We start from the raw sequence: 15,064 nt of genomic DNA on the forward strand, positions 1-15,064 counted from the left end.
GTGGTGGCCGGAGACAGGGCCACACCCTCAAGGCACCAGATGGAGGCCAAGGTAAGAGTTTGCTAGCTCTAGAACGGGTGGAGGGTGGAGGCAGCAGTTGGTCGGGACTCCGGGGAGCCCGGTCCGCCCTTGTTCAAGATCCGCAGCTGGTCTCAGGGTGGCCCTAGCTCAACTCCAACCCCAGATGGCATTCTAAAGCTGCTCCTGCTCCCAGAAAAAATCCAGGGGGTGGAGAGACTCATCAGCCCAAATCGGGCTCAGCTGTCTGTCTGGGGTTGGCCAGGACTGCCCTCACAGGCCCCCCACCCCACCCCCGGGCTCAAATAGCAGCCCAGAAAGACCACCTTAGCTCCGTGAGGCAAACAGGGCCCTGCCTGGCTCCAGGGAAGCCACTTCCTCACAGCAACCTAGAAGCAGACTTCCTCTCAGAGACTTACTGAAACTCTTTCCAAAGACAGACTTGCTCAATGACTCAGGGCAGCTTCACCCAATAGAAAGTAGTGTCAGAAGAGATCTTATTTGTCCCCATAGAGAACACCAGAGGAGCGGAAGTGGTAGAAACAGACGAGAGGCTGGACCTGCCAAAGGTCCCTCCTTGCTGCTGTCTGGGGAACTTGGCTAAACACCCGGGCCTTGGCTCCAATAAGGCAAAATGAGGGGTGGAGTAAGGGATGGTGATAATGGGGATAGAAAACTGAGGAGTTTGTTAAATATTTTATTTTGTAATCAAAATAGGCAATACAAACCAGTTGACATAACAAGGATTCATATAAATAACTGCTTATAAACTTTGAGGAAAAATACCCGTGAGCATGGTGGCTGGGCTCCCAACACAGGGTGGAGACCAACCAGGCAGCTCTGCTTTTAGGAGGCAGGAAGGAGCCCAGAGGCTGAGGGGATGGCTGGGTGGGGCTGCTCTGAATGGAAGGGATACATCACTCCATAAATAAGACACAAAATTGTAAAAACACTTAACGAGTCTCATTCAGACCCAAGAATGAGGTCCAGGATGCTTCTCTGACAGCTCAAAGCTTAGCAACAAACTCAGTGGCTGGCTCTGAACTGCTCAGTGCTCCTCCATACCCTTACAAAGCCTTGGCTTGGCCTGGCTCCAGATCTAGAGGAGGCCTGGGGCCAGCCCAACAACCGGATACAAACAATTGTGTTCTGAGATGCTCCATACATGAGGAGGCAAGAGAAAATAGAAAGCACAGGGTCCCCAAAGGCCCCAGAGAAACAAAACCCACCAAATACGGAAAGCTAGAACTTAGAGCCAAGCTATACCCGGTACTCTGAACTTTCAAAGGGGCCCCAGAGCAATAAAGGGAAAAGACCCTGCCCCTAAACAAAAGAGAGGCACAAATCAGGACTGGGCTCTGGCCTCAGCCCCAGGAGGAGGAGGTGAGTAGCTTGACAGTTGCCCTGTGGCAATATGAGGGAAAATCCTGCCCAAACCCAGAACCATAGAGAAGAGTTTACAAGGGGGCTACCTGGATGGCCTGAGAACAAAGGAGAAGGGAGCTGTGCTAACCACATGGCCAGGGCCCCATGGGACAGAGCAGCTGGAGAATGGGGTATCCTGTAAAATGGCATGACAGCTCAGATTAAGGAGACCTGGATACAATCCCTAGGCCAATTCTAGTGGGTGCTTTGCTAATAAACAGATCACCCTGAGGCATCTGTGAGAACAAGAGTCCTGAGGAAGCAGCAGTGGGACCAGGCCAAAGAATACCCCGAAAGCCAACTTAGATCCCAGGCAGGCTAGCCGACTGGTCTGAGAATTCTCACATGGCCACTGTGACTGGTACTCAGCCTTTCCAGTGGACATCAGCAGGACCAAAGTATGGAGTGGGAATGAACGTGGATCCATCCAGAGGATGGAAAAGGGAAGTGAGCAGCCTGTTTACCTTTGACGTCAGCCTGGGGCTGGGAACAGTCTGTGAGGACTTATCAGTTAACCTGCAAAAGTTAATTAGTAACTCACCCTCAAAGGGTAAATCAGTATGACAGGACAAATGCAATCCAACAAGGCAAAGCCAGTGTGGGGCAGGGCAGGCACAGTTCCTTAATCAGCCCTTGGCCCCAGATGCAGGTTCTTACCCCCCTCCATCCCTTCTCTCTGGGAATAGCAGCAAATAGGAGGCAAGAGATTGTCAGGGCAGGACCTGCAAGACTGGGCTCTCAGCAGACCAGATCTTCCCTGGGGAAACGGAGTCTATGCCACCCCCAGCATTCCTCACTGAGTGACACAGTTTTCTCCCATATCCTGGGCATATCTGTCTGACATGGTGGTCCTTAAGTCCTCGATGTCACGGCGCAGCTGTTGAACCTCTTCTAGTTTCCTCCTGATCACATCTGGCTTCTGCAAATCTAGTTGGATCCCTGGGTGCTGTGCAGCTGGGGAGAAGAGCATTTCAAGAGAATGTTAGTGAGTCAGTTAGGAGATGCTTTCAATGGAGGGGGTGGTATGGATATGCAGTACTTTGAGACCCATGGTCTTAAAACACATGTTTTTAAAAAAGTAGATGGGGATAGTGGGCTGAAAACTTGCTAAGGGCCATTTTCTGTTTGTCCCGCATTCAAGTACCCATTAAGGATGACTGCTTCCAAAACAGATTCACTGAGTATCTACTTTGCAAAACACATAAACTCCCAGGGGCAGTGACCAGGTCTACAGAGCCTTGATCACCCAAAGGATGGGAAAACTGGATGGGGGTGACAGAAGAATGAAAGCCACTCTCTCCTGTGTCCCAGACTGGCCTGAGGACTCACAGTGAATGCCCAGGAGCAGGGAGAGATTGGGGTCATGGCCCTGGGCCCTCTGGGTCACAATGCTACAGACAGCCTGCAGATCTTGAAGGCAAGTGGCCAACTCCTGGTGCAGTTCAAATGCCAGCTGGGCTGTATCTGGTGAAGATGGAGACCCTGGTTGGGCTTGACGCAGGTGTTCCTGGAGTGTCAGATTCTTCTCGATCAGGTCCTGGTTCTGTACTGAAAGCTGAGCAGACAGATGGGCAAACACATTAACCCAAAGCCCAGGGAAGGGCAGACTATTTATACATGTACGTGAATACACGAGTCACAGGGGATATTGCCCCCTCCCCACCACTACCAACAGGCTTAGCACTCCCCCTATTCCCAAAACTGGGCCTAAGTTCTCCTGCAGGTAGGTCAGGCCCATAGGGTTCCAGTACTGGAGTCTCCCCAGCAGACTCTGAGTCATCAGCCTCCAGGTTTCTGTTCAGGAACCAGAGAAGATACTCCCGCCCCTCGGAACTCTATCTGAAGGCAGTCCCTCAGCCAACTCTGTTAACCAGGCTATTAGAGGAGGCTTAACGTGAACTGTGAAATCTGAGGAGACACTGGTTTCAATCTCTCCCTGCCACCCTGACAAAAGTGGCCACCAGCCAGCCTGATCAGAGTGTGTCAGAGGAATAAAGGGGGCAAGAAAGACAACAATACAGCTAGTGGCCACTGGGTGGGGGCCTGAGGGAGCTAGGAACCTGGAGGACACAGCACTGGAATGTGCCCTGCTTGCATTTTTACACCTTCACCTCAGTAGAATCAGGCTTTTCTACAAAGACCAGCTATTCATGTATGCCTGTGTCTCCTTCTCTCTCTCTCCCTGAACAGCTTAACCCATTTTCCCCTCCCTCCCTCTATTCTGTTTTAAAAACACTGAATAGAGTTCTTCTTCCAGTCCCAGCCTTTCACGTACACTGGGCCATGTGACAATCCCAGCTCTGAGAGACTCCTTCCTAGGTCAGTGAACTTGGTCACCCCTTGCTGACAGCTCTGTATACTCCATGAGGACCACCGAGCTCTCAGTCTTCTTGAACCCTTCCTCCCCAACGCCACAAACCTGTGGCTAAAGGAAAACAAAGGGAGAGAGACTGACTTCTTGCATCCAAAACACATTCCTGGGTAAATATGGCCCAAGATGGGATTACGACCTTTAACAGAAAGGATGATGTGGCGTCCCTTTCTATTCTTCTGCCAAAAACAGTTGTTCAGCAGGGACCTCTCAAACATGAGGGCTCTTGTGGGAGTAGGGATGGGGAAGGTACACTGAGAAATCAGGCTTGTGGAGGCAGTACCACGAGGCCCAGATGCTGCTGCTCACCTCTTTCACAGCTGTGCGAAGCTGCTGCAGGGCTGTCTCCCTCCGCTGGGCCTCCTCTTTCAGGGCCTGGCTTGCTCCTTCTTCCTGAGCCACCTCCTGCTCTAGGCTCTGAATCCCAGGGCAAGGAGTGGTAGGATTGCACATGAGGAGTAACAAATCTGGTTTAGACCATGTCACCTCTGGCCTGGACTATATAGTAAAGCCCCACCCCGCCCATACACGGCTTAGAGATTATCTTAGAAAAGCCCTGATCTGCTACTTCCCTTTGAAACCCTCCTATAGTTGCTGACCAATTAGAGGTCAGCTCCTCAGCAGGGCATTCCAGACTAGTCTGGCCCTTACCTACTTTTCTAGCCACATCTCTTTTCACCTTCCACACAGCCTCTACTCCAGCCACATCAAATGACTGCACAGCCTTCATTCCCAAAGGCTCCAGCTCCAAACTTGCTCACTCTCCTTCCCCTTTGTCTAGGCTACTCTTCTGCTCTATAACCCAGGAAACCTTCAAGGCCCACCTGAGCCTTCCTTAATCTGCAAATCAGATTCTATTAATCCTACTCTCGCCCTGCTACTCATACTTCCATCGTGGCTCGAGTACACTTGTTGGCAGTGCACATGGTTCCCCCCCCCCCTCCATAACTTTCTTGAGGGCAAGAAATGTCTATTCAGTTGAGTTCAGTACTTATTGAACACTGTGACAGGCACTGAGGATACTGAAAAGAATACCAAACAATACCAGTCTTTGAGGAGCCCACAGCCAAAGCCCTTGAGAATACTGTGTATTAAATGCTTCTGACAGAGATAAGGGGTAGGAGTGCTCCCACAGTCACCTAATCTAGTTAGGAGGGAGAGGGGGAGAGGGGGAGAGGGGGAGAGGGGGAGAGGGGGAGAGGGGGAGAGGGGGAGAGGGAGAGGGAGAGGGAGAGGGAGAGGGAGAGGGAGAGGGAGGGAGAGAGAGAGAGTGTGTGTGTGTAGGGATGGTCAGGGTCAGGGAGAGGGAGGTATTTATGTTTGTTATTTTTTGCCTCTCATTCTATTCATTCCAACTCCCCTCCCCCAATTTTGAAACTTATTTGAATAAAGTATTTAAAAATTTTCTGAATTTTCCCATTTTGTATTAATAAAAAACTGCCAAAGGAGAACGTCTCATCACCATGAAATACCCAAGGTGACAGTTTTGAATCTGCTTGATTCCAGCAAATTCATCTGATATTTTAATTTGCCTGAGAAGTTTCATCATGGGTAAATGTAAAAGGTGGGGCTTTTTTGGGGCGTCTGGATGGCTCAGTTGGTTGAGCTTCTTACTTTGGCTCAGGTCATGATCTTGCAGCTCATGAGTTTGAACCCTGCATTGGGCTTTGTGCTGACAACTCAGAGCTTGGCACCTGCTTCAGATTATCTCTCCATCTCTCTGTCCCTCTCCCACTCGCGTACTCTCTCTTAAATATAAATAAAATATTTAAAACATATATATATATTTTTAAAAAGTTGGGCTTTTTCAACCTTTTTGAGAGCTGAGGGTTTCAGGGTATGTATTTGAGACACATTAAAAGCTCTACTAGGAACCTGGGATTTTAAATGGATATAAACACTCACTAGGCTTGACTATCTTCTTATAGAACTTGAAATAGGGGAACTAGACAGACACAGCCCAACCTACATGATGGCAAAGGCAGGACTGCAGCTTTGAGCTGCTCTCAGAGTGAGTGGATTTCACAGTTTTGATGAGAAAACCTCTTTTGGAGTCCAAAGAGAACCTGAGTGCACCTGCTTTACCTAAGGTTTTTTGGAGAACCCAATTAAGGACACCTCCCTACTCTGGCCCAAAATAGAAACCAGGAGTTGTCTTTAGTTTTTCCTTATTCTCTAACCCCCTACATCTTGTCAGTCACTGATTCCTCTTAATTCCACTTCCTAAAATTCACTTGAATCTGTCCCTCACAGCTTCTTCTCCTTGCTATGCTGCCAGGTTCCTTCATCATCTCTCACCAGGATTTCTGCAATAATCCACCAGCCTCCAGCCTTGTTTCTCTCCAAGTGCCAATCTTTCCACACTCAAGCCTGAGTTGCAAATCTGACTACCTCACACCCAAATTACATTCTATTCGCACTGTCAATATGGAGCCCGATGTAGGGATTGAGCCCATGAACTGTGAGATCATGACCTGAGCCAAAATTGAGTTAGACTCTTAACCGAACGAGCCACCGAAGCGCTCTGTGTGCTAGTCCTTCTATCTGGAATTCTAAAACCAAAGTATTCAGCTCTTCTTTGCCTAGCTAACTTTTCCTCCTTGTTCCAGGCTCATGATCTCCAGAAACCCTTCCTTAACCTGCCCTGCTCTCACTGACTCTTCTATGCTCCCCCAAAGCAGCAAGGACATTGTTCTCATAATACTGTGCTAAAACCTCTTCCCCACAAGATTGTAGGCTAAAAGCACTGATTGGGTCTCATTCTGGCTATACTCCTAACACTGAGCAAATTGTATGACACAGAATATAGAGTTGGCCGAATTCTAGAGATTCCATCAAGTCCTGCTCACCGTGTCATAAGGACACCAGCTCACCTGTACTTGTGAACGCAGCTGATCCATCTTCTGTTGTTGCTTCTCCACAATCTGAAAGGCAAAGTTATCAAGGAAGGCTATAAGCACAGGCTGATGGTAAGGTCAGAGGGCAAGAGGCTACATCAGGATCTATGGTCTATTAGTGCCACTGTGGCTATAGCCAATCAATAGTGAAACCAGGGTGAAGGCAATTTAGCTCTACTTACAGAAAAAAACCCAGATTCCCTATCCTAGCTAGCTAGCTTCACACTTCTGTACTCTACTCACAAAGAGGTTTAAACAGGAATGTAATGTGGACTATGACCACTACTGGGATGAAGTGGGGAATTCACTCTGATAACTGTGGGCCAGTAGAATAAACTTTATATATAACCAGTGTACATTTTGGTTCTTTAGTAGAGGACAGGACCAAAAATTCAGTTTAATGAAGTCTGGCCTATCCAGAGCTGTGATGAATGCTATTATTTATAGCTTTGGTCACAAGGCTGTTCAAGGAGAGACCATGAATAGGCCATTTCCTGTCCTTTGAGACCTCAGGTATTCTCTGAACCATTTCTGGGGTTTATTTATTTATTTTGAGAGAGCAAGTAGGGGAGGGGCAGAGAGCGGGGGGAGAGAGAGAGAATCCCAAGCAGGCTCTGTGCTGTCAGCACAGAGCGCAAGCGGGGCTCAATCTGATGAGCTGAAAGATCATGACCTGAACTGAGATCAAGAGTCGGACACTTAAACAACTGAGACACCCAGATGCCCCTCTGGGTCTTTTTTTTTTTTTTAACCTACCTATCAGTCTCACTAATAGGTTTGGACTTTCTTCTCTGCTAAATTAGGGCCACTTTGCCAGTTAGAACTCTGCCCAATGCAAGAGGTTCTGTGTGGGGCCTAAGCCATGAATGAAGTGCACCAAGCATCAATGTACCATTTTGGAGCATCTAGCTTGGATGTTCAAAAGCATATCCTAATTCTGCTTGCCTGTTGTAAGAATAAATATCTAAAATGCAAACTTATTATGCAGGGATGACTTCTCAGAAAAGAGAGGAAAGTTCTGGGTAATGCATCTTAGGTGGCCCAGGGCCAGAAATTCATGGTTCCTTCCCAGTACACAATCTTCTCTTCCTTCTCAGCCTGCCCTCTATTATAGCCTGGACACACTCAGTCACCTTTCGGAGGGAATCACATTCTTTCTGCCAGGACTCCATTTCCACTTTTGGACCTTCTCCCTGTTGGGCTGGACCTTCTCCACTGGCCTCCTCCACACACTGCTTATCTTGCAGGCTGAAAGACAGTGGCCTCTTTAAGAATTTTGAAGTCAGGCAGATGTGGCTTTGACTCCTGATTCTATTATTTATTGTACGTTTGGGGTAAGACACTCAGGCCCTTCCAAGCCATATCTGGGGATAACGTGTTAGGTCTGTTGTAACATAGGGTGTACCACACACAAGTTGCCTAGCGTATGTTAGTTCTCTTCCCTAGAGGCCAGCATCTATCCGCTCTTCCACCAATTCTCTACCTGCCCAATGCTCTTTTATATTTGTTTTGATATTTAAAAATAAACACTCATCACATGTATTTAGATTATAAAAGTCATACATGTATACTGTAGAAATTTTGGAAAACAAAATCTTTTTTTCTTGGCACACATAGTCTGGGGCAGGGTCAACTTTGACCCCAACCTCTCTTCTGACTCCAACCGAAGGTCTCCTCCAATGGATCCCCACAATCACTTTCATTATGGCTCATCTGCTGAGACAAACAACAGGGTCACTATGGTTGAATTTGGGATGAGAAATCCAATCCATCCCATTAGAAACTGGATTTGGTCCAAGAGGCTGTCGAAACACAGCCATCACATTTTCAGAAACTGCAATTGATATGGAAGAGGCTCTCAAAATACCCTGAGAGTACATTATGGCATCTTGTTTTGTTCTTAGAACCTGTTGTGGCAATCGAGAACAATCCCTAGGGCTGAAGAGAAACAGATGTTCCTAGTAGCCTTTAGCTTACAAGGTTCAAAATGTAGATCACCCCCCACTCTCCACCCTTAACATCAGGATCTGCTTTTGCAAATATACAGTTAACTAATTTCCCAGTATATAAAGTGGTTCCCTTCGCTCAACACATACATACTCAAGGATTACTATCCATTATTATTATTATTATCATTATTATTATTATTATTATTATTATTATTATTATTATTGTTATTATTATGCCAGGCACTGGGTTGGACCTTCTAAAGGATACAATGACAAACCCCCACTGCACTACTACACCCTCCACTCTCCATCTCAAAGACCTATTCCTTGCCCATAAGCAGCTATCCTATTATTCATATTCCAAAGAAACGAAGCTCAGAAAAGTAAAGTGGTTTGCTCTAAGTCACACAGGTAGTAAGTAGGATAGACCTAACTCTCCACTCCTTTCCTCAACTACAAAAGGGTATTTATTTACCTATGTCTACTGGAGAATTCTGCTCCTCTCTGTCTCAGGCTTTCCAGTTGACCCTCCTTCTCTCTGCAGGCTGCCTGGGTTTCCTCCAGCAAACTCTCCAGCTCGGTTACTCTCTCCTGCAGCTCTGTACTCTTCAATTCAGAATCCTTAAGCTGAGAGACAGGATCCCATACTTACGGTCAATAAGCCAAGGAATACTGCATATCTCAAAAAAATGTGCAGTCCAATTGCAAATTGGACAGATGTGAGTCTGGACTTGACTCCTTTGGGTTTTTCCTTTAGGAAGCCACAGGGTAACTGCATACAGCAGAGGCTGAGGAAGTCCCCCTGCTTGGCCACTCCTTGCTAGCCCCAGGTATGCCCAGACATTGCTGCTACCTGCTGGCTCTGCTTCTGATGATCTTCCAGGGTGGGCAGGTCAGCCAGGTAACGCTCCAAGGTCTCAATACGCTGCTGCTTCTCCCGGTTCTGCTCTGATTCCTTCTGACATTTCTTTTTCAAATTATTGATATGTTTATCACGACCCTTGACCTAAGGAAAGAAGTCAAGAATCTGTCTCCACTGACTCCTCTAGGACTCTGAACATCACCTTTTTTTTCTGAAATGACCATTGTCTCTGCCCTTAGAGCTAGCTGTAAATGTCGTTCTACTACAATGAAGACAGGGAGCTGTTCAAATTTTGCCATTTGAAATTAGGGCATAAACTGCAGAGTTAACACACCTGAACTTTCCAATCAAGGGTAGGGAAGAAGGGCTCCTTGGGGAGTTTTTAAAAACTGGTAGCACTTCTACATACAGGCATACCTGGGTGACACTGCAGGTTTGGTTCCAGACCACTGCAATAAAGTGAGTATCACAATAAAACACGTCAAATGAATTTTTTGGTTTCCTAGTTCACACAAAAGTTATGTTTACACTATACTGTAGTCTATGAGGTGTGCAATAGCATTGTGTCTAAAAAACAATGTACATGTCTTAATTAAAATATACTTTATTGCTAAAATATGCTGATCATCATCTGAGCTTTCAGCAAGTCTTAATCACAGATCACAGGTCACTAAAACAAACATAATCATAATGAGAAAGTTTGAAATACTGCAAGAATTACCAAAATATAACACAGAGACATGAAATAAGCAAATGCTGTTGGAAAAATGGCACCAAAAGATTTTTATCAAGGCAGGGTTGCCACAAATCTTCAATTTGTAAAAAATGCAGTATTTGAGACACACGATAAAGTGAAGCACAATAAAACAAGGTATGCCTGTAATAAAGAATCCATCTGGTTTTTGTCCTGGGGTTCTGGGAAAAAACTTCTATACTCTTAGGATTTCCCAAACAATAGGAGCATCTTTGTTATTCATAGTGGTCTGGTCTGTTCCAGTGAAATAGGTAATGCTTTCTTCCCTGAACAGAACATGTGATTTAAAGCTAAGCAATCACCTGGAAGGGCTAATGAGACTGTAAACCTCTTGAGAGGAGGAGCTGTGTCCATTTTGCTTATTATTATAGCCCCCACACATAAAAGCCAGAGCTCAGTGCTTGGCACAAAGTGGGCACTCAACCAAGATTTGCTGAATGTACACTTTTTCTCCACTATTATGGTTTTTTCTTTGGCTTATGAAAAAAGGATGCTAGAGAAAGCAGAGAAAAAGTAAGGCATATCTACTGATGTCAAAAGGAGACACAGACCTAATTTAATCCAAAGGTAAGAAAGTACTAAGAGTGGATCCCTGAAAATCAGCCAAAGGCTTTATCCCAGGTATAATCTCTACCCTTTCAAGCTCTAAACCAGTGAGTCTCACATTTTAATATGCATCAGACTCAGCTGGGAAACTTACTGAAAATGCTGATAACCAACTCTGAATTTAAAAAAATGGTGGATTACCCAAAGACCTTTATCTCTTCTTCTAAAACATCTCTCAAATGACAGGAAGGAAATTAGAGTACTAATTTTAAAAAGCTAATAGAGGAAGAGATAAAAGTATATGAGAGATTTCAACGTGTTTACAGAAGATGAAAGTGGACAGGGGATAAATTACTCAAAGAGTTATAACCACAGTGGGCATTACAGACAATTTGGAGAACAATGTGCCCTTCACACCCTCCCAGTACTTCTCAACTCAAAGCACCAGGTACATCTGAGGCAGGTATCAGCCATAGATCTGAAAAATAGGGCACTCAATGGAAGTCTACATACAGGTTAGCTGGATACCATTTTCACCCTAAGTTTCCCCAATAGGAGACTGCAGATTTATTCTCCAGAGAAATCAGAGAGATTCCAGACTCAAGGATATCAGTCACAGCAGAGCATGTAGCACTGGGTTGCAAGGAAGTATAAGTAAAAATCTATATAGAGAACTGTGGGACTCTAAGCCTAATCTCCTTCTCAGTATTGAGATCCTAAAAGCCAAAAGCATTCCTGTCCCTAGCCTCAAAACTAGGCAGGAGGCTGAAGATTCTTTTCTGGAGAGAGTGAGGTAAGATATTCAGATACTAATATTTGAGGGTCCTCGAGAGAGAAGGTAGTCCAAGTCTGATCATCCTATAGTGAACTCCACCAGTCAACTATCACGAAGCTAGAGCTTCTATCCAGTTTTTAAATACTTCATTCTTAAACATAAGTGCCCATTCATTCAAGGATCACTAAGCCTCTGACATGAAAGACACCAAAACAAAACAAAAGGTTCTGAAAAAAACAAGAAACAATACTATAAGCAGATGTAGACATGCCAAAATTATAATCAGTATTATCAGAGAGAGAAGATATTGCATCCATGAGACAAAACGAGCAAAAATCTCAGGAATATACTCAGAAATATAGAAAAAAGAAGAGTTAAGGGTAGAAATCTTTGTGGAGTGGAGCTGGGCACAGAGCTACTAATATTTATTATAAACATATTGGTATTTTATTATTTTAACTTGGATACACGTATTTTGATTAAAAGTTTTTTTTAACAAGCCTCTAAGTCCTTGCTATACCAGTGACACCAACATCACCTGGGAACTTGTTAAAAATGCAAGATCCCAGGCACACCCCACCCCAGAATTACTAAATCTGGATCTGTATTTTATTTATTTTATTTTTAAATTTTAATGTTTATTTATTTTTGACAGAGACAGAAAGAGAGCATGAGTGGGGGAGGGACAGAGAGAGAGGGAGACACAGAATCAGAAGCAGGCTCCAGGCTCTGAGCAAGCTGTCAGCACAGAGCCCGATGTGAGGCTCGAACCCACAGACTGGGAGATCATGACCTGAGCCGAAGTCAGATGCTCAACCAACTGAGCCACCCAGGCGCCCCTGGATCTGTATTTTAAACAAGATCACCCAGTGATTCTTAGGCGCATTAAAGTTTAAGAAGCACTGATCTGGCTGATTTTGATGCAAGTGGTCCAGAACTAAACTGGTCCAGAACTAAACTAAATTATTAAACTGGTCCCCCAAGAACATCTGCATTAGAGCAAACTGTGAACAGAAGCAAAGATTTTAAATTGGCTCCTTCTATGATGACCAATCTTGGCCTAAGGCAATTCTTTGTTTTGTTTTTTAATGTTTATTTATTTTGAGACACAGAGAGAACACAAGCAGGGGAGGGGCAAGGAGAGGGAGGGAGGAGGAGGGGAGGGGGAGGGGGAGGGGAGGGAGAGGGGGAGGGGAGGGAGAGGGGGAGGGGAGGGGGAGGGGGAGAGGAGGGGGAGGGGAGAGAGGGGGGAGGGGGAGGGGGAGGGGAGAGAGGGGAGAGGGGGAGGGGAGAGAGGGGGAGAGGGGGAGGGGAGAGAGGGGGAGAGGGGGAGGGGAGAGAGGGGGAGGGGGGAGGGGAGAGAGGGGGAGGGGGGAGGGGAGGGGGAGGGAGAATGAATCCCAAGTAGGCTCTGTGCTGTCAGCACAGAGTCCAACAACACAGGGCTTGATCTCATGAACCATGAGATCATGACCTGAGCTGAAATCAAGAGCCGGATGCTTAACGAACTGAGCCAGGGACCCAGGCGCCCCACTCTAAGGCAATTCTAAGAGCACTAGCACAAATATAAAAACTCCCAAACTGGCTGCACACATGGAATTCTTCTCTACTTTTTAGGCAGAATAAGGAAAAACCAGGCTGAACGATATAAATTTACTACAGGTGTTTAAACACTTGCAACAGTACCATCTGGTATGACTGCCCAGGCTGGTTTTCTACCCAAGCCAGCTGGGGGCCTATCACGACCTGGGGTAGTGAGGGACTTTGTGGTACTTTTGTGGAGATAAGCAAAAAGGAGAGGTGCCATTTCCAGTAGACCAGTCCTGCATGAAAAGTCAGTGTAAGATCTCACCCAGTTGGCTCCTCCTAGTTCCAAGAATGGGGGCCAGAAACAGCTTAGGGTTTGACAGGAGAGGGCTGACTGCCAACTCCTTTGTGAATTAGAGAGCTACCAGCTCCTTAGCTCACCCTTTCTTCCTGTTTCTTCCCCTCCTCTGAGTGCTTCTGCAATGCCACTTTGAGTGATTCTCTGATGAGCTGGATTTCAACTTCTGAAGCAGAGAGTTTCTTTTCAAGCTCCATCTTTTCTTTGCTTAGGGCTTCTGTCTTCTGTGCAAACTGTGCACGTAAGAAAGTGTTCTCTCGCTGCAATTCCTGCATAAAGATTCTTGATATGTGACCATTCCTTACCCTTACAGCCCCACGTACTTTACTTATCCTCAGTATTCTTTGTGGTCAAATATCATCTTTCTCTAAGAATTTCTTTAAGTAGTGCTTCTCACAGTGTGGTTCTAGGACTAACATCTTCAGCATCACCTGGGAATTTGTCAGAGATACAAATTCTTGAGCCCAACTCCCAGCCCACCAAATCAGAAACTCTGGGGATAGGGCCCAATAATCTGTGTCTTAACAAGCCCTCCAGGTGATTCTGATGCACACTCAAATTTCAGAATCACTGCCTTAAAGCAACGCCTGAGGTGCTAGTAGTAAAATGGAAGGAACACAGGATAAGATCTCAGAAGACCTGTGCTCAAGGCCTGGTCCTCCTCTATTTTCTACATGACCTTAGGCAAAAATTCTTCCTCCTTCTTGAGCCTCAATATTTTCATCAGCAAATTAGAGGACTGAACAAGATTTTATATAAGGGCCCTTCTCACTCTAACATTCTGATGCCATAACATAGAACACAATCTTAATAGGGCCACTAGGTGGCAAAGCCAGTACTATAATCTGTCTAATACCCATCACTCAAAAGCTCATATTGCAGAAGAAGCTTGGTCAACAAAGCAAGATTTTTTTTTTAGGAGCCATTGCCATTAGTGAAAACATGGCTTCCTTTAGCTGCTTCTAGACATGGAAGAATAAAAATGAGAATGGCTGTAAATCCCGTTACCTCTGCCTCCCCCTCCATTTGGCTAAAGGCTGGGAGATTAAGACTTAGAACATCACCCAACTCTAGAACCTTACTATGTACCTTGCTCTGCCTTCCTCTTCTCCCAAGTATGTCCTGACACCAAGGCATACCTGATTTTACCCTTAAGTCTTTTCTGCCCCCACAAAGGCAGAACAGGGGATGCTTTATAATTAGGATGTCTACTCTTTGAGGGCTTTGCTTTGTCCTTGCTTTGAGGGCAAGGACATTTTACATCACTTGATCCCTTTTCTATTTCCTGGATACCTAACAGTAAGAAGCAAAGGGAAGATACTGAGTTATGACAATCAGAATACCATTCTGGCTGCCAATGCTTACCTGCAGCCTCAGCAAGCAGACATCCCCGAAGGGGGCAGGGCGGCCCAAAAGGGCACTGTGGACTTGTAGTTCACTCTCTCGTACTTTCTGCTCCAGCTGAGAAATGTGCTTCCTTTGCCTGCAAAAGCCAGCAGAATGAGGTCCAGGGTCCTGACACTAACCTACTTGCAACATGAGCCCCCACCTTCCTTAGTTGAGTACGATTCATAGTATATAA

The 15,064-nt window shown here is 45.8% G+C and overlaps 1 protein-coding gene across 4 annotated transcripts in view; it reads right to left on the bottom strand.

Annotated features, from left to right (window-relative positions):
- Positions 1 to 699: 699 nt before the first annotated feature.
- The window catches only part of CEP85 (centrosomal protein 85), a 35,760-nt gene continuing 21,395 nt past the window's right edge, over positions 700 to 15,064 (bottom strand). For 3 of the 4 annotated variants that reach the window (XM_019432404.2, XM_019432403.2, XM_019432409.2), the window contains 9 exons: positions 14,848 to 14,965; positions 13,566 to 13,751; positions 9,514 to 9,666; positions 9,136 to 9,287; positions 7,845 to 7,959; positions 6,688 to 6,738; positions 4,124 to 4,231; positions 2,773 to 2,998; positions 700 to 2,397 (listed from right to left, as the gene is read on the bottom strand). In XM_019432404.2, the coding sequence (XP_019287949.1) occupies positions 2,237 to 2,397; positions 2,773 to 2,998; positions 4,124 to 4,231; positions 6,688 to 6,738; positions 7,845 to 7,959; positions 9,136 to 9,287; positions 9,514 to 9,666; positions 13,566 to 13,751; positions 14,848 to 14,965 (1,270 nt within the window). In that variant the 3' untranslated portion in view covers positions 700 to 2,236. Of the gene's footprint in view, positions 2,398 to 2,772; positions 2,999 to 4,123; positions 4,232 to 6,687; positions 6,739 to 7,844; positions 7,960 to 8,274; positions 8,425 to 9,135; positions 9,288 to 9,513; positions 9,667 to 13,565; positions 13,752 to 14,847; positions 14,966 to 15,064 lie in introns of those variants that run through there. The other variant, XM_019432411.2, reaches the window with a different exon arrangement.

Source organism: Panthera pardus, unplaced genomic scaffold (genome assembly GCF_024362965.1).
Source record: "Panthera pardus isolate Hobbes unplaced genomic scaffold, ASM2436296v1 HiC_scaffold_11, whole genome shotgun sequence".
Classification (NCBI taxonomy): Eukaryota; Metazoa; Chordata; class Mammalia; order Carnivora; family Felidae; genus Panthera; species Panthera pardus.